This window comes from Podarcis raffonei, chromosome 3 (genome assembly GCF_027172205.1).
Source record: "Podarcis raffonei isolate rPodRaf1 chromosome 3, rPodRaf1.pri, whole genome shotgun sequence".
Lineage (NCBI taxonomy): Eukaryota > Metazoa > Chordata > Lepidosauria > Squamata > Lacertidae > Podarcis > Podarcis raffonei.
The window spans coordinates 95,317,440-95,336,532 of NC_070604.1; the positions used below are offsets into that span (position 1 = coordinate 95,317,440).

Below are 19,093 nucleotides of genomic sequence, written 5' to 3' on the forward strand. Positions count from 1 at the left end.
TGCTTGCTTAAAAGTGAAATAAGCCAAACAGGCTGGCACATTAATTCATTTTGCTACAACATGGCAATGGTCTTCTTTTTCTTCAGAACGAGGAACTGAGCATCCTGTATCCTGCAGCAGTTGTGACAATTGATGGTTTCAGCCTTTTTCAGTCCCTCCGTGCTTGTCGAAACCAAGTAGCAAGAGGTAGGTCCAGGCATGTGGGAGAATTTGACCCATTTTGGCGTGCCTTCCAGTGGCAAATGTGTATTAAACTTTTTATTATTTGGCAATACATACAGGGATGTTACAAAGCATTGGGTGATATCCAACATTAGCCATGCTTGGAATAGACAACTGAAATCAGTGAACTCCTCAATTTATTTCTGTAGCTCTGTTCTGCATATGACTAACAATGGATATCACCCATTGCATTTTGGAAATATATTTATTTCCAAAATAATTTGAAAAATTTTCCTTTCTGGAAATCTGACAGCACCCAGGCTCCAGAGCAGTCCCACTTTAGTAAAAGGTTACATACCTTCATAATTTTATTGTCCTGCTGGCTACTTGTAACTTTGAGTACTCTGAATTTTGGATCTCTAATGACTGCTATAGTTTGTATCAAATGGGAGCCTGTTATTGCTGGCAACACATATTCTTGTTTCATTGAGAACTTTGTATAGGTTTGGTGGTACATTTACTTTTACCTCATGTGCCAAAGTGAACTGCTTGCCTTTTGAATGTTGTATTGTGTAAAAAGGAAGAAGCTTTAATCACTCTAATGTTATTTAAGTCCTCCCCACTATTCCAAGGACTTGGTATACGTTCTTGCAAACTACAGAGTTTACTGGTTGATTAGTGAATTGAATATAAATCACTAACTTCCAAATGTCCTGTACTACACTGGCTATAAGTAATAACTTACGACACAATCCCATGCATATCTAAGCCGAAATAAGCATGACTTACACTCATGTAAGTGCATATAAAATTGCAGTTTTGATATCAGTCTTTCAATTAAACTTAGACTTGGCAATATGATGCACAATACAATTTCTGCATTAAGTTTTGCTTTACATTAAATAAAGGAATAATTAAATGTGACTGAGCCTTTTAAACTGTCAGTTCAGTTCAGCAGCACATACATTTATCATTACTTTGTGCTGGTCAATGTACCATAACTTTATTCTAGCCAATAGTTTTCTGCTCTCTCTCTTTCTCTCTGTCTGATAAAAAATGGACAGCTGCAGCTTCAGGCAATGAGAACGTTCAGCCACCACCTTTGGCCTATAAGAAATGGGGTCTGCAGGATGTGGATACTATAGTTGATCATGTTAGTGTTGGTAAGTATTACATTGGCTTACTCTGTTAAATGAATAGACCTGTCACTGAATAATGAATGTTGCAGCTTATACATTTAATAATAAAAAGCATGTATATAGGAACACTGTAGAGGATTTAAAAACACCTCATGTAAGCTGCCTTGGTAACCCTTACCATTTTTCTAGTTCTCTTTGGTTTCTTAGTTAATACACTACGTGAAAATCAGTGCCATGTAATACACATTCCGCATTTGTAAGAACTCAGGTCTTCTGGTGTGGCAGCAGCTACACTGTGGAAATCCCTGCCTATTGACGCCAGGCAGCTGCCTTCACTGTACCCTTCCATCACCTACTGAAAAAATTCTTGTTCAGACAAGCCTACCTGGACGCTTGGAAAACTGAGTTTGATTTTTTTTTTTTTGTAAACTGCTTAGAGGGTCCTTTTTTACATTATCAAGCAGTGCATAATTATATGAAATAAATGGGTCTATATTATTTCTGCTACTCTTTGGTTTCTTAGTTCATACATTACACAAATAGGACAATATCATTTCTGGTTGCCTTCAGTTTCTTAGTTAGTTTACTATATCAATAGCTCAAGTTTTTGGATCCCAGCGTCAGCAGAAGGACGCAGCTGCTACTTTCTTCCCGGCCCCAACCCCATCTTGGGAGGCAGCCATTGTCATTGTATTCTCCCTGTCTACACTTGTCACTCAAGGGTCTTAAAGGGTAAGGTAGCTGACAAGTCTTCACACTCAGCCATGAAGGGTTATTCCTGCAGTCCCAGAGCTCATGAAATATTCATGAATAGTGAAAATATTCAAGATCATTAGATTTCTTTTTGTGCGCTGTATTAAGTTTATTGCCAATAAAACCTTTGCCTCAGTATGGAGGACTCAAAATGCCTCAGGCCTGCATATTTTTAATAGAGCATAAGTAGCGTCTGTTGTTAAATCTTCCTGGAGCTTTCAGGAAACGACAGACTTGTTTTTCTAAACTTATGATAATATTTGGGCCTGAGTTCATGTAGGGCTTTTAGAAATTTGGAGACATGCATTTCTAAAATTGGTTTTCTTTTTTAAAAAAACAAAACAAAATAGGTATCATGACTCTTTCGCCTTTTGACCAAATGAAGACTGCCTCCAATATTGGTGGATTTAATGCAGCCATAAAGAATAACCCTCCTGCTATGTCTCAGTACATCACCGTAGGGTCAAATCCTTTTACAGGTTTCTTTTATGCGCTTGAGGTAAGTGTATTATGAATCAGTCATTGTGAAGTGCAGTGTGCTGCCTGGGAGATGGGACATTCCTGTTCCCTGCTGTGCATATTTTCATTGTCTGCTTTTGCTGATATTCTTGGAGGGGTTGGTTGGGGGGAAAGACTCATGTGGGGAGCAAAACTGGAGATCAGAATGCTTTAAAACTTGAGCTGAAATGCCTTGTCTCTGCACCTGATGAGAGGTTGAAGGGGAAGAGCCCTGAAATCCCTACCAGAATCTTCTCAGTCTTCAGCCTGTGTGCTTCAAATGGAGATAGGGCCACCATCTGCGTGAGGGAGATGTTGTGACCAGCCGGACCAGTGCTCTAGTTGCATTCCTTGCTTCCTCCAACCACCAAACTGTGGTTTATAACAAACAATGGTCAATTTCAAAGCAAGCCAACTTCAAGCCATACTGGCTTGTTAATAAGCGGAGCTGGATGCTGCAAAGATCCTGCCAGCTATGGGGGAGCAAAAATGGGAAGGGTATGAGCCAGATGTTCCTTCCTCACTGTGTGTATAATCAAACCATGGTTTAGTGTTACAGTTTGTAACTACCAACTGCAGTGATGCTCTGAGTGAGTGGTTCTGCTTTCCAAGAAAATGGCCAGAAAATGGCCTCAGTGCCTAGAAGCACCTTTTGCCAGCTGTGACAGGTACAACAACTTTTGGCTGTTCTGAACTGGGAGAGCTTGGTCACAATAAACACAGGTCCCACTTTCTGAAGATCCAAGGAAATAATTCATTAGGCGAGCCTGTGATTTCCATTATTTTCTATGGGAGCACTTCTAATGCCTGCTCTCTTTCCTGCATCTCTCTATATTTTTCCTCCCTGAAATGGCTGCAGCCAATCAGCAAAAGAGAGACAAAGTAAAAAACTGATTTGTCCAACCTCTCCTTCTCCCTGATTTGTCTGTTCTGGCTCCCCTGTTCCCCACTCCATGAGCTCTGCCTGGAAATTGTTGCCACTGACCAGCACAAAAAAATCCCACGAGGAAGTAAGGAAACCAGATGCTTGGATAAGTGACTTTGCGGAGTATAGTGAGGTTGGGCATAATTCTTTGAGTGCAGATAAGTGAATTTTTGGATAGTGAGCGTGCAGATTGAGGGACCTGTATGTAGTTCAGACATTGGGGACATCAAGGTTTGATTCCTGCAGTGCACTCTTATATGGAGATTCCCTTCTATTTTATCTGGAAGCTGCAGTTAGTGCAGAATGCTGCAGCATGGCTGCTGGCAAGGAGTGACACGACTCTGTCAGCATACTGTACCTCTGCTCAGAGATGTGCAATGGTTCCTAATTTCTTGCAGGGCCAAGTTCAAGGTGCTGCTGTTGGCATACTGTATGCTAATGTACTTAACACTATTGGGACCAGTTTACTTGCAGGATCACCGTGCCCCATGTATGTCCACTTGACTGCTTTGATCTGTGCAACCGGCACTGTTAACAGGTGCCACTAAATACTTGATCCGCAGTTGTAAGAAATCAGTCTTTTCATCTGGCAGCCCTTTCACTTTGGAACTCCCTGCCTGTTGACACCATGCAGGCGCCTTTGCTGGGCTGCTTAAAACGTTTTTTTTTAGACAGGCCCATGGAGAAGTTACATTTGTTTTGGGTGTATTTTTCATATTTAATCCCCCTCCCACCAATAATAACTTATAGCAGACATTTCAAGGTGATATGTGTTCATTAATATCAGTTTTCTGTCTGTAAATATGATGTCCTGAAAAGGAAAGTTTCTAAGGAGTAATGGACTCTTATATAAAATATGTCTTACCTTTCCTCTAGGGTAGTTCACAGCCGCTGTTGTCTCATGTTGCTTTAGCAGTTGCGAGTAAGCTGACATCTGCATTATTTAATGCTGCCAGGTAATGAAAGTCAAAACAACACTACAATGAACAATAGATTGAAAATTGTGTCTTTGGCATGTGTTTTCTCTAAATTGAGATAATTTTTATATTTATTTCCCCCCCTGATTTCAAGTGGTTGGCTTGGGTGGAAACATAAGCAGGAGGAAGAGCCTGCGCAGAAGCAGAAACCCAAGGTTGAGCCTGCAACTCCTTTAGCTGTAAGGCAAGTGTTTATAGAATTGAGGTGTTTTTTTTTTTAAAAAAAGAGAAAATGCATAACTGTTGTCCATGTATGTGCAAAATTCATGCAAGGCCCAAACTTCCAATCCCTGTACACTTTAATGCACCCTTATCCAAACTAGTGCTTTCCAGGTGTTTTGAAATTCAATTCCTATCAGCCGCAGCTGGCGTGGCCAATTTCCAGGGTTGCAGTTCAAAACGTCTTGAGTGTACCAGGTTGGGAAGGCTGCCTCTCCTTTTCTCCTGCCACAACTGCCTAACATGTTGTGCATCCCTCTCACCTTGCCATAGGCTGACTGTTGCCTAGTTCACACTTGGTGCTGGCCTCTATGAGAGTGTGCAGGACTTCTGGCAGGCTCATGCCCCGGTTGAAGTCACACAGGCATGCAGGGGTGGTTCAGAAATCATACCAAAGCATAGTGGAGCATTATATGCATGAGTGGGGAGGACTTCGTCACTCTGCTCCTTTCAGGTGTTTCACTTCCCTCATTGTGATTCTGGTAAGAGCAAACATTTTGTCTGAACCTACAAACCTTGTGCTTGCTGCTCAGTTTCGATCCTGGTTTGCCCAGCAAGTTTGCTGGACTGTGCAATCCTATACTTAATACTGTGACGATTTTGCTACAATAAAATAACATGGCTTGCCCCTCTGGATGCCTGTAAGACTGTATACCTGAAGTTGCTGTACCTTGAGAGGATCTTCCAAAAATCTAAGTATTCATTGTATTTTGTTGAATTGATTTGGTTTACTGTTAGCTAATATTAAGAAATTAAGGCAAGGCATGGGGATAACTGCATTCACATGTCATGATAAGCCATAAACCATGGCTTTCTCTGAATGAGCAGTGTAATAGTACAACGCTGCTGAATCACTCCTGTTTGCTCTGCCCTTTCTTGAGCTGGGAGCAGCAAACAATGACTTAATCATGGCATATACTTTTAGTTTGTTTCTCTTCCTGGCTTACTAGTGATTTGTTTGGGAGAAATGGACCATGAGTTCTTATTTTCTTGTCACAGTAAACCAAGGTTTGTTCTCAGCTCAAGGAATGTGGTGTGAAATGGGAGCGATTCAGGCGTGTTCATCAGCCTGCTCATAGTTCATGGTTAGCCATGGCTTATAAGCTTACCATGATGTGTGACCTGGACCATTATTTACTAGCTTTGAATATGCTGTTGTATCAAGGGTGCCATATTTTCTGATTGTTTTACATGCTTTGTTTTATTTGGTTTTAGGTTTGGAATTCCAGATTCTCGTCGCCATGGAGAAAGGATATGTCTGTCTCCTTGTAACTCTTTGGCAGCAGTAACTGATGATTTTGGAAGGGTTCTTCTTTTGGATGTCGCAAGAGGGCTTGCTGTTCGTATGTGGAAAGGTACAACATACTGACATATCTTTTGGGACGATAAAGTAGCTTTTGCATTGCTTCTCTGTGTACCTCTTAAAAGTCTCGAGTGTGAACTCATTGACATACATCTTCCAATCAGAGCTTCCCTGAAGATACTCACACGCATTATTACATAGATGTGTGAATGCCTGCCTTAACATGCATGCACAATAGCAACTACTATTGGCTGGAAATAGGGAAAGCAGCAGCACTAGGGATAGGAGCAGAAAGAGGGACAGGTGGCAGCTGTCATAAAAGGGTGCCAATGAGATAGGGATAACAGGAGGAAGAATTTTTAGAGTGAATCAAGCATCACATGCACCAAAGTTGTTGGCAAGGCTGGTGTTTTATCATACGAAGTTTAGCTTAGCAGATCCAACTGAGTGCAGTGTTGCAGTTTCAAGTGTCAACAGGGAGAAACTGTGTGTGCAACCTATTTAATAATGACTTCCTTCACTTTTGCTTGCAGGCTACCGTGATGCACAGATTGGATGGATTCAGATTGTGGAAGACCTACACGAAAGAGAAGCTGAAAAGATGGATTTTTCTCCTTTTGGCACGCCTCAGGGGCCAAGCAGAGTTGCTCAGTTCCTTGTGATTTATGCTCCCAGGAGAGGCATTTTGGAAGTGTGGAGCACACAACAAGGTCCACGGGTTGGAGCCTTCAATGTAGGAAAACACTGCAGGTGAGAAATGAAAGCACTTATGATGATGGGTGTCATTCAATTGTGTCTGTCATGAAATGAAATTTACTTCTGTTCATGCAACAGGACTTCCCCGCTCCCCCACCCCAAGCCCTTCCAAAACTGTTCCAGGGGATTGAGAAACTTCCCAGAGCAGATTTGAGGAGGGGGGACACTGCTGGGGAGGGAAGAGGAAGGAGAAGTCCTATTGTACAAGTGGAAGTCTACACACCTGTAACCCATATCCCAAATGTTTTTCATCACCTGCTTTTTCCCAAAGCCTTCCACAAACAGGAAGCAGGATTGAGCATGCTCAGGTGGCTCAAGAAAGTGCCTTAGTTCTTTCTCTTAATTGATTTGTATTTGCCTTGAATACATGTGTGTGAATGCTGCTGAAGAATGATCATTATGTTGTTTTCTTGGACTCCATAGAAATTGCTGCTAATAGGAAACAGAATATTGGTATATCCACCTCTATCTGCCACAAAATTTGAGTGTTCACAATGTGGTGTGTGCTTGTGTACGTGTGTGTTTTCCAACTTATTGTACTTAAACCTTCCAGATATTACTTCTCCCCTATGCAAAAAGTGTATGTTGATGGTTCTGCTTTTTTCTGTATTTGTCAAACGCCTGTTTAGGTTGCTGTATCCTGGTTATAAAATAATGGGCCTGAACAATGTAACAAGTCAGGGTTGGCAGCCTCAGACTTACCAGATCTGTCTTGTTGATCCAATGTCAGGAACAGTAAAAACTGTTCATGTCCCTTTTCATTTAGCTCTGAGGTAAGTCTTGATGAGCTTCACGCTGATTGTGTTCACATGTTGCAGCAAGCCATAGTCCACGGCTTACCATGAATGCACAGATTGTTCCTACTTTTCTCCTTCCTTCTAGCAAGTGGGAGCAGTAAAGCATGTTCCTAGGTGTAGTGCTATGAATGAACCAGGGATTATGGCTTGCTTTGCTCAAGCAAACCATAATTAGTCAGCCCAAAACAAACCTTGGCTTGCTTGGGGCGGGGGGAATGATCCCCAGTTCAGATGCAACCCTCAGCAAAAGAATTGTGGTTTGTTGCTCCCACTTGCGTGAGATGTGAAATAGGAGTGAACTGTGCATTCATGGTAAATCACTAACACTGTTGTGCTATTGGATAACCCAGCATACTCTGCTTCTGTTTCAGAGAAATAGTAGGCATCTTTCTAGGCGACTGTGGCTCAGTTTGCATGTCACCTTGGCTTAGCATGAATGCAAAAAGTGTGCAGGCTCCTGAAGAGGAGAATGCAGCCACTTTGCTCCTTCTCTGGTCCTGCTGCTGCACTGCTATGAGCTAGGCTATGCTATGCTTTAGCTAAGCATATTGTCCAAACTCAAGGGTTGTCTCCTTCAGACAAATGGTAAGCTTTGAACCCAGAACCCATGGGTCTGCACTAAACTAAAATTTGGCTTAGCCTCGTGTATGAACCAGACCTCTGTGTTTGTGTATGCTACCAACACACAGTTATTTTTCACTTGTTTTGGGGAACCCAGACAACTTTTCTTGAAACAGTGCTGCTCTTGCAGAGATATTGCATTTTTGCATTGCTCTAACGGTGATAGTTCATTGTGGAAAAATTCAGTTCTACCACCCCCAGCTAGTGCAGCCACTGCTGCTCTCAATAGTTTTTGGAATGCAGCTGTCAGTTAGTGTATTTGACATCACCCGTGGAAAGCGACACAATTTCCGCCCCCAGTGGTGGTGTGTGTGCTTGGTAAATATTTAATACATGACTTTGTAACGATGGAGGCTGAACACTCCCCTGTTGGAAGTGTTCACGTAGTTCTTTGATTGTTTACCATCAGTGACCATTAGTGTGTTGATCCTGAGAGGCGTCAGACCTCCAAGTCATGCTGAGGACAGACATGAGAGGAAACTGTACGACTTCCACCCCTTGTGAACTTGCAGAGGCATCTGCCTTGCTACGGTTGAAAAACAGAAGCTTTTATCCCCTCCCGTCCCAATTGCTTTAATATTATGGACCTTTACTTCTTCATTAGTTGTTTGGAGACTGTGTGCTACCATCTCTTACATTAATTGGTATGTACTGTTGATATTCAAACAATTTCATGTGTTTACCCTTACAAATACCTTCTAGCGATAAGAAGAGTGAGCGAGCAAAGGATATGCATCTAGTGAAGAAGTTGACTGCCTTGCTGAAAGCTAAAACGTTAAATCTGGGTAGGTTCTTTTTTTATGGGGTCATAGTATGATGTAACATGATAAGAGGCAGTACTGTATGCTTCTGAATACCAGTCGCCGGAAGCTGCAGGAGGGGAGAAGGTTGTTTTGCTTGGGTCGTGCATGAGGGTTTCACAAGGTATCTAGTTGGCCACTGTGAGAACAGGATTCTGGACTAGATGGGCCACTGGCCTGATCCAGCAGGCTCTCCTTAACATACTTAGGTACCTTTTGAGGTTCACCTACATCACAGAGGGATAGGCTTTCTGTTACATTTAAGCAATTAGTTGTGTACAAAATTTGTTAGTATCACTAATATTCTGCACTACAATACCTGTATAATATCTGATTGAAATATTGTGCCACCCGTGTAGAAGCTGCCAAAGTGCAAACTCTCCATGCAGTTGGTCCAAACAAGATGAAATTCAAACGTTTTTTAGTAGTCTCCCAATCCCTTTGGATTCCCCCCCGCCCCTGTGAACAGTCTTTTGAAATTGATGGGAATTGGCAATATTGCATAACTGCTGTTGAGTTCATAAATGTGGTTTATGAAGATGTAGTTTGGAAAGGTGTGACACCCATTCTTAATTTGATTGTGACTTATTGCTACTTATTGCCCGGTCTTATTCAACATCTTTATCAACGACTTGGATGATGGACTCAAGGGCATCCTGATCAAATTTGCAGATGACACCAAACTGGGAGGGGTGGCTAACACCCCAGAGGACAGGATCACACTTCAAAATGACCTTGACAGATTAGAGAACTGGGCCAAAACAAACAAGATGAATTTTAACAGGGAGAAATGTAAAGTATTGCACGTGGGCAAAAAAAATGAGAGGCACAAATACAAGATGGGTGACACCTGGCTTGAGAGCAGTACATGTGAAAAGGATCTAGGAATCTTGGTTGACCACAAACTTGACATGAGCCAACAGTGTGACGCGGCAGCTAAAAAAACCAATGCAATTCTGGGCTGCATCAATAGGAGTATAGCATCTAGATCAAGGGAAGTAATAGTGCCACTGTATTCTGCTCTGGTCAGACCTCACCTGGAGTACTGTGTCCAGTTCTGGGCACCACAGTTCAAGAAGGACACTGACAAACTGGAATGTGTCCAGAGGAGGGCAACCAAAATGGTCAAAGGCCTGGAAACGATGCCTTATGAGGAACGGCTAAGGGAGCTGGGCATGTTTAGCCTGGAGAAGAGGAGGTTAAGGGGTGATATGATAGCCATGTTCAAATATATAAAAGGATGTCACATAGAGGAGGGAGAAAGGTTGTTTTCTGCTGCTCCAGAGAAGCGGACACGGAGCAATGGATCCAAACTACAAGAAAGAAGATTCCACCTAAACATTAGGAAGAACTTCCTGACAGTAAGAGCTGTTTGACAGTGGAATTTGCTGCCAAGGAGTGTGGCGGAGTCTCCTTCTTTGGAGGTCTTTAAGCAGAGGCTTGACAACCATATGTCAGGAGTGCTCTGATGGTGTTTCCTGCTTGGCAGGGGGTTGGACTCGATGGCCCTTGTGGTCTCTTCCAACTCTATGATTCTATGATTCTACTTCTGATCATCTAACCTCTGTGCAGAGCTTCCATGGTCTAAGGAAATGAGCACTTAAATTGTCATGGAGAAATACTTGGCTAATTTGCTTGGATAATAAATTTGGGAAGCCTATGATCACTTGTAGAATAGTTGAATTGTCTTAAGAGATGCCTCTCTTTTCTCTCACGATTTGGGGGCAGTTCATAAAGAACTCTAATTTAGTTGTTAAATTACCTTCCCTAAAAATGTATACAGTGAATTTAGATTCCTAAAGAGAGACCATGAATTATGTAAGAAAAAAGAATATCAACTCTTCATGCTGCCAGTAGCCAGTAGCCATGCATTTTTTGTACTCATGGGGGTAATATTACGTTAAACTACACTTAGTTTAATGTCGTGCTACATTAAATATATAATGATTAAATGTGATTCAGTCATGGGGCAGGTTAAAATATATTATAACTTCCTAGCACAACAGCATTGCACTTCACATTCTGCAAAAGTCGCTTAACTTAAGCTGCATCTTGCGTAAAGCAATGCATTATTTTGGAGTGGGACTATGTTGTATTTAATTTACCCCTTGCATATATGGTCTTTCCACATATAAAGCGGCATAAAGGCTTAACTAGAGACTTGGCATTTCTAGTGGATGTGCCTTTCACCTTGTACACTATCAACTTCGTTTTAGTGCTTTTCCATGTTATTTTTAACCAAGTGAATTTGAGCTGTCAGGTTAAACCCCAAGTAGAGGTCGCACCATGAGCATAATACACGCTGACATCCCCTAAAAAACAAAACAAAACAGAGCAAACAGTTCAGGCTGCCAGCCTGTGCAGAATGTATAGATCTGGCAAGGAGCAGAGAGAGACACATCTCTTCCACTCCACCCTTGAAAGCCCCAGGGACTGTTCACATCCCAGGATGCAGGCTTGACACCCCTTTCCTTTGACTTTGCTTCACATCTCTAGCTTTCCTTTCAACTTAGTCCTCTCTGCTATTCATTTATGACCTGAGAGATGCTGCTTTTTGTTGTAAGTAAACAAGTTGTGCAACAGCAGACACAAATTGAATTCCCAGTGACAGGTTTAAAAATCTAGGGCCTAGCTGCTTGATGCCTGGTGCAAATGACGCCACAGTTGGCTCTGCAGATGCACTGCTCCTGGAAAAGTGAACAGTCTGTTGACTTAGTTTTGCCATTAGCTTCAGCAATTGAAAAATGGTGGGGGTTTTTGTGTGTCTGTGTTTTTAAAAGCCATATGATTCTCCTTAACTTGCAAATCTTAGTACAGACTGCTACTGTAGTGGGGCAGAAAGGGGTCAAGGGATGTGTTTGGAGGAGGATGTAACAGAGATAAGCAGGAAGGGTGGAAAACATGTCATAACTTTAATTAGAATTTTTTTTGGGGGGGGGTAAGGAATTTGGGTTGGATTGCATGGAGGCAAATGCATTTCCCACATGTCTCAGCATTCTGCTAAAGGCACTATTGCATAGCTGTGATTTGTGTAGTTCCTTCTGCTGTTTGAAACATCCTAGTATCACACCCAGCAGCTATTAATGAAGCTCTGCCCAAAGAGTCTCCCATTTGCTCCACTTTGCAGTGCTAGACTTTGAGCTACTTGTGACAATAGTTGAGAAGCCCCCAGGGCTGCAAGGCAGGAAAACAAACATCCCACAACTGAAACAAGAGGGTGACATGATAGGCAGTTTTACTTTTAGACTGTACTCTACTTTTAGGCTTTAATTTGATAATTAGAGTGAAGTTTGTCTTGCATTGGCTCCTGTCCAAAGATGCTGAATTCTCCCTGATGTGCTGTGTCACTGCAACAGAGCCAGATCATTCTGGTTGGAAATGGCTGGCTGTAGTGCACTGCCCCTAAGTGGTATGATGCAGGCATTCTGCGCCTTCTCATTTGTTGCTCTCTTGACTGCAGGAGCCCCCAATAGCTAAAGTGGGCACCCTTTAGTTTTCTTAAACCTCTTTTGTAATGTGCATTTATTTTTTCTTCTTCTTATTTTCTTTCTTTCCAGACGTGGTTGAGGCTGAAGTGAAGGGATTAATTCTTGATATTAAATATCCCGCTACTAAAAAACAGGTAATGAGCTAGGAAGGGCTTCATTTTGCATTCATTATTGCCTTTTGATCCAAATTAGGCAAATGGTTTGTTACTGTTTTATGCATGCCTAACAACTCTTGTTTCTATGTGCAGACATTTTAGTTCTTTAAATGGGGAGGCGAACTGTAAGAGTGAAGGGTTGCTGCATTTTCCACCAACATGCAGAGATTATAGCCCCCTGCTTGGTGGTGGCTCCCTCCCTCCCTCTCTTTCCTGGGCCAATCAGTGCATTCATATTGTGGGGTAGTGTTGGTTGTGCTTGCTGGTTTCTGGCAACTGCCTTTGTTTCTCTAAGTAGTCCACCCTGACACTTTGAACAATGTTGCTTTAGGTAACTTACAAATTAGATTTACAGAACTGGTTTGGGAGATCAGACTATAAATGCAGGATTAATTTCGTAGGCATTTCCACCCCACCTTGACAGCCCTTGTCCCTCAGCACATGCACCATAGGCCCAGCAAAGCATTCCAGCCCAAGAGAGATTATTTGGAATTGTGCTGATGGCTGCTTATAGGAAGCCCCTGCATGGCTTTTGTTTTAACAGCATGAAATGATGGAGCAAAATTGACTCGTGTGTGGTTTATTTTACTGACAGGCACTGGAAAGCATTCTTGCAAACGAGCGATTGCCACTGTCTTCTTTGACAAGCATAGCGCAAACGTTAATGGATACCTTAAAAAGTCAGGGTGAGTGAAAATGTCTTCTGTAACCATGTAAAAACATAAGTAGAGGCCGACTGGATCGAACCAAAGGCCCATAGAGACAGTAAAAATGGAGACAGAATACTTCGACTCTTGAAACTTTCACAGTCATCATTTGTTCTATTTATATATTTCATGAAATTTATATACTGCTGGACTGTAAGAAAAAAAACCTCAAAGCGGTTTGGCGAAATATCTTTTCGGCTGTGATCAAAATGGTGACTGAATTTCATATGAAAGAAGCAAGTGGGACCCTGAGGGAGGTCTAATTTTTAGATTCTGTCTTCTTCTTCTCCCCACGGCTGATTAGTTACAGGAAGAAGTGCATGCTTGGAGAGAACTCGCCCCTAATTTGCAGAATCTAGCCCCTGCCATTCCCACAGTCATATTTGGTTGCACTTCATTCCTGATGCAGTTGTTGGAGAAAGAGAATTGGGCTCTTCCCTGAGCTCAGTTCCCCCGCTACTGCTTTGGTGACGTAGGGATCCTGTCCCTTTTTTGGTCCCCCTGTTGAACCCTGTGATCGCTTTCTTTCCCATTCATGCTTCTGCTTTAAGAGATTCCAGGAAGTTTAAGGGAAGCACACATATACACCCCTTGTCTACAGTGCTGTGGGGTAGGGTTTGTCTCACCCCCCTGCTCTCTTTCTGCAAGGATAGGGAATCTCAACCTCAACAGAGATCCTTCCTTACATTTGGCATTCTCAGAGCCTGCATGCGGACAGTTAACTTATAAACTGATTATTTGGTGGGTGATCCCTTAGTTGCAAGGTGAGTCTCTGAACAGGGAAAACTTTAGGGTAGCTTTTTAATATGAGGCAAATTAATTAGTACACAGTGTAAATCTGAACTTACGAGAAGCAGATTTACTATTGCAGCATTTTTCTGTTCCTTTGTATGTGACATAAGCAGATTTTTCCCCACACCCCAACTACCAGCACTCTGATCTGTGTAAAATCAAATGTTATGGCCCGTCTCGTTTGCTTCAGTTGCATATTGAGACAACCCCATTCTTCTTGTTAATGAAGTCTTGAACTGCTTCAGTAGGCAGAGGTCACAGTGTAGATATTGAAACCTTCCACAAGTAAAAAAACAACAACCTGGGTGACTTCAAAACTAAATGGTTTGCGCCCTATATGTAAGCGACGTGTGACAAATGTCAAAATGCGTGTGATGAACTGTTAGACAGTGTAGGGAATTCATTTTCTGCCTGCCTGCTGTGAAGAGACGTTCTTTGTGTGTTGAGACGTTTGATTTTCATGTTGTTGATAAGCGTCCTGCTCAAGATTCCGCTTTCAAAGAGAAGCTGACACTTCCTTTGCCTGTAGGCAAAACTCACCCAGATAACCTTTAACCTGATAAAACAGAATTCTCATGCAAGCAGCTGCGCTCTGGAAATATTGCTTAATGGGGAGTTTAATGAAGCTGCAGAGCTATCTTACAGCTCCATTGCACATTCATTAAGACTAATATGTGTGTGTGTGTTTCCTCCCCCCCCCCCCGGCAGAGATGGAGTGTATCGATGAAGGGCTGTTACAGTTCTGTGCAAACAAACTGAAACTAATGCGCCTTCATGAGTCAGTCAGCAAGCTAAATTCTCTGACTGTGCCGTGTGAGATTGTGCCATCTAATAACGTGAGTAGTGTGAACATTTTTTTCCTGGGGGGGGGGGTTGGTTTTGAGAAAGACAGAAATTTAAGAATCCTTGGAGTGCGCACTCTGTGTGTTATGATCGAAAGAAAAATATACGGATGAAAACATTGCTTTCTAATAAAGTACTAATCCTTCTTAAAATAAAATGTTTTAAAGGCCGTTGCTCTCAGCAGCTCACCATAGCTTTGTAGGCAGTTTCAGCCCCTGGTATCTCCTTTTAGGGCTTGGAAAGACCTCCTTCCTAAAACCCTGGAATGCTGCTTCCAGTCAGTGTAGGGGAAACTGAGTTAGATGGACCCAGTGATCTGACCTGGTACAAGCCAGCTTTCTGTGACCCTACATGCTTTTTCCTACACAGAGATTAAAATGGTGCATGAGGGAATTTATTTTTTTACCATCCTATATGATCCTGTAACTTAAACACAGTTTAACTAGTGCCTTTCTTGGTACTTAGCTGTTTGATCAAGGTACTTGTGCCTAGACCTTTAAAAGAGCTTGCTTCATGCAGTATATGCAGGAAATGAGCATTACAAGAGGGAAAAAAAGTATTTTAAAGGTGGCTTCTCAATAATCTTCACTTTATAAGTGATTGTCACTTGCATGTTAAAAATCAGGGCTACTGCTTGTGCAATATAGGTCATCATTTTTTAGAAGCATTAATAAAACAGCATCTGCTCTGAGAGAATGGCAATGTGAGAACTGTGTTTCCTGCATCTCCTACAACTGCTATTAATATTTCCAGAATGGATGTGATCTTCACGGTTGCATTTTTTGGGGTAAATTTATTATTATTATTATTTCATTTTATAATGTATATAACATAGACAGAACAGTTGTAGGAACAGACAAAAATTCAAAGTGCTGGTTTTGACCCATAAAGCCTTAAATGGATCAGGACCGCAATACCTCAAGGACCACCTCTTTCCATTTTAACGTACCCGGACCTTGAGATCATCTTCTGAGGCCCTCCTTCGTGTGCCTCCTCCTAGAGAGGTCTGGAGGGTGGCAACACGAGAACGGGCCTTCTCTGCAGTGGCTCCCCATCTGTGGAATGCTCTCCCCAGGGAAGTTCGCCTGGCGCCTTTGTTATACACCTTTAGGCGCCAGGCAAAAGCATTTCTTTTTAACCAGGCCTTTGGTTGATCTGGTTTACATCCTATGCCCTTTTAAAATGTGGGGTGTTTTTTTTAATTGAATTGTTGTTTTTATTTTTATTATGTATTTTGTGGTTTTATGTCTTGATTTTATTCTATAAACTGCCCTGAGACCCCCAGCTATAGGGTGATATATAAATTCAATAAATAATAATAATAATAATAATAATAATAATAATAATAATAATAATAGAATTAAAATATTAAAATCAAAACCATAAAATAGGCATGTAGAATGAGTAGTTGCACATGAGTTAAAATAACAATGTCTAAGTAAAGACTATCATCTTTATCTGATCATCAACTATAGTTATAAATTTGCCAGGCATGGCAAATTTCTGTTCTGCTGTATATGTCATAAAGGAACACCAAATCATATAAAAAGTGTCTGGCAGTTCTAGTCCTTGTCAAAATATCCAATTTTGTGGGCTTCTCTCCATTATAGCTATATTCCAGTGATTGATACTAAGCATCCAGTGTAAGAATTTGGGCTGTTTTCCATTGAGTTGCAATCGTTAGTCATGCTGCCAAGATTACATATAAAACTCACTGTTGCATATTTGACTTACTGTTTTTAAGGACTTGGCTAAATTACTCCGATTAGATGAACAAGAGTTTACTAGACTGCAGATGTTACTGGAGAACTACAAGCAGCAGAACACTCAACCTTCGGTTCATTTTGCGGACGACAAAGATGGCGTATTGCCCGTGAAAACCTTCTTGGAGTATATGGATTATGAAAAGGATGTGATTAATGTGAAGAAGCTGGACGAGAGAGAATATGTGGCTTTAGGTATGAACATTTTGCAGTAAACTCCCCCTGTGGTGTCTCCAATATACACGTTAAGCTCCTCTGTTTCTGAGGGTTTCCCCCATTTGTGTCTGGCTAGAGCTGTCTCGTATGGGACGCGGGTTGCACTGTGGGTTAAACCACAGAGCCTAGGACTTGCCGATCAGAAGGTCAGTGGTTCGAATCCCTGCTATGGGGTGAGCTCCCGTTGCTTGGTCCCTGCTCCTGCCAACCTAGCAGTTCCAAAGCATGTCAAAGTGCAAGTAGATCAATAGGTACCGCTCCGGCGGGAAGGTAAACGGCGTTTCCGTGTGCTGCTCTGGTTCGCCAGAAGCGGCTTAGTCATGCTGGCCACATGACCCGGAAGCTGTATGCCGGCTCCCTCGTCCAGTAAAGCGAGATGAGCGCCGCAACCCCAGAGTCAGCCACGACTGGACCTAATGGTCAGGGGTCCCTTTACCTTTAGAGCTATCTCATCTACTGAAATAATGAATTGGGGAAAGAGCTCCAGGAGAAGAACATTGAGATTGAATGGAGGGCTCTGGGTCAAGGTAGTCCTGCGATAGCAGGCTGAAAGACCTGCAGTAGTGCCTAGTGGGCTGCATGCAGAAAGGAGAAGAGGAAAGCTGTGTGCAAGTTCCCACTAGTCTTATTTACTGCTGATGTGAATTGGCCAAATCTGCATGCATTACTGTCTGAAAGGTTGCTTTGTTTGCAAGCAGAAAGTATCCATTCAGTGGGCGAAGCTTTCATTTTTAATTGATTGGGGAAAACCATGTGTGGTGTGTTTTGTGTGTGTGTGCAGGAAGCTTTTTTTTCTGGAAGTGTTTACATGGAGAAAGTTCCACAGAAGAAATGTGCCAGACACTAGAGGCTGCAGGATTTAGCCCCCAGCTATTATTGGTGAGTCCTATTATTAGCTTTCCCCTTTTGTTCTTTATAGTCATTGTCAGGCCTCCACTCTAGCTGCTCTCTGCTAAAGAGCTCTTCTTACTTTTGAGAGAAAAGTTACAAGGTCCTTGATCTCAGGAACCAACATTAAAAAGTTGGTTATTATATCTGAAGACATCTCCGGATGCATAGCGAAGAAACAACTTTCCAAACCGCCTACTGCAATCTCAAGGCAGCATGCAGATTAAAACAATAAAGCAGTAAAATAGTGAAATCACAATGCAGTAAATAATCTGCGGCCGATTAACCCAATGAACACCAATAATTAAGTCTGAAATGACTTAATGGTAATTTTAAATCCTCTTTAGAACTAAGAGTTTTAGCCCATCACTGGCTTTTTGTAATCACCTGTATCTATTTTTATTTAAGAGAAATATCCTAAATCTTTTTCTCCTCTCTCACCTTCCCCAGTCCCTGCTTCTCAGTGTGTGGCTTTCTAAGGAAAAGGATATTCTTCATAGAACGCAATCAATTTGCTGCCTTCATGCTGCACTCTCCCTCCTGAGCAAAATGACAGGTGAGATGAGTTCGCAGAATGGAAATGGGCAAATGCTCACTTCTTGAAAAACGGGCCCTTTACCTGACTCAGCAAGCAATAATTAGAACTGTGAATAAAGCCAAACCTAATGTTGCATGTGAATGTATTTCAGAATAAATGAACCGATGAATAATTGAGAAGTTTGTTTAAGGGCCATCTGCGGCTGCACCAATGTTCTCATTATGGTGCCTAGGAGACCTGAACTTTTGCACGCTCAGGTGCAACAGACCTTTCAAAATATCTCCTCGTCCGGTTGCACTGACTGGAAATTTCCTGTTCTCAGCCTGTTCCTGTACTCAAAAGTGGGCACAGAAATCTCAGGTTCTATCTCTCTTGCACATTAAGGGTCACTTCTATATTGTCAACACTTTATGTACTTCACATAGTGTTTTTGGTTTGCTCAGGGTCTTCCCAGCTTTTTTGCTTTGCATCATCCCAGTGAAGCAGAGCCCCATTTTACGAAAGGAAAACTGTCAGTCATACAAGCCCACAGTGATGGCTTTCGTTGACTTTCTTGCTGGCTTTTTCTGGGGCCTTCTTGGGCTGATAACCCCTCTGGAAATATTTTCTGCTCCCTTGTTAAGAAACAGGGACATAGCGAGGACTCCTGCAGTAAAGTAGGCCTGAAACGTGTGTGCGGGTTATGTTCCGGAAGTCTGTGCGCAAATGCAAAATCACATAAAGTCAGGAAGACCTTCAACCACTGCCACTCGA

The 19,093-nt window shown here is 42.1% G+C and overlaps 1 protein-coding gene across 1 annotated transcript in view; it reads left to right on the top strand.

Annotated features, from left to right (window-relative positions):
* RAB3GAP2 (RAB3 GTPase activating non-catalytic protein subunit 2) overlaps window positions 1-19,093 on the top strand; it is a 47,724-nt gene that overhangs the window by 12,683 nt on the left and 15,948 nt on the right. Inside the window, exons 8-22 of the mRNA XM_053383128.1 lie at window positions 87-186; window positions 1,227-1,325; window positions 2,405-2,553; window positions 4,354-4,433; window positions 4,549-4,638; window positions 5,889-6,028; window positions 6,510-6,726; window positions 7,362-7,505; window positions 8,853-8,935; window positions 12,508-12,572; window positions 13,189-13,279; window positions 14,801-14,928; window positions 16,680-16,893; window positions 17,696-17,793; window positions 18,253-18,358. Coding sequence (XP_053239103.1) covers window positions 87-186; window positions 1,227-1,325; window positions 2,405-2,553; window positions 4,354-4,433; window positions 4,549-4,638; window positions 5,889-6,028; window positions 6,510-6,726; window positions 7,362-7,505; window positions 8,853-8,935; window positions 12,508-12,572; window positions 13,189-13,279; window positions 14,801-14,928; window positions 16,680-16,893; window positions 17,696-17,793; window positions 18,253-18,358 — 1,804 coding nt within the window. The remainder of the gene's footprint in view (window positions 1-86; window positions 187-1,226; window positions 1,326-2,404; window positions 2,554-4,353; window positions 4,434-4,548; window positions 4,639-5,888; window positions 6,029-6,509; window positions 6,727-7,361; window positions 7,506-8,852; window positions 8,936-12,507; window positions 12,573-13,188; window positions 13,280-14,800; window positions 14,929-16,679; window positions 16,894-17,695; window positions 17,794-18,252; window positions 18,359-19,093) is intronic.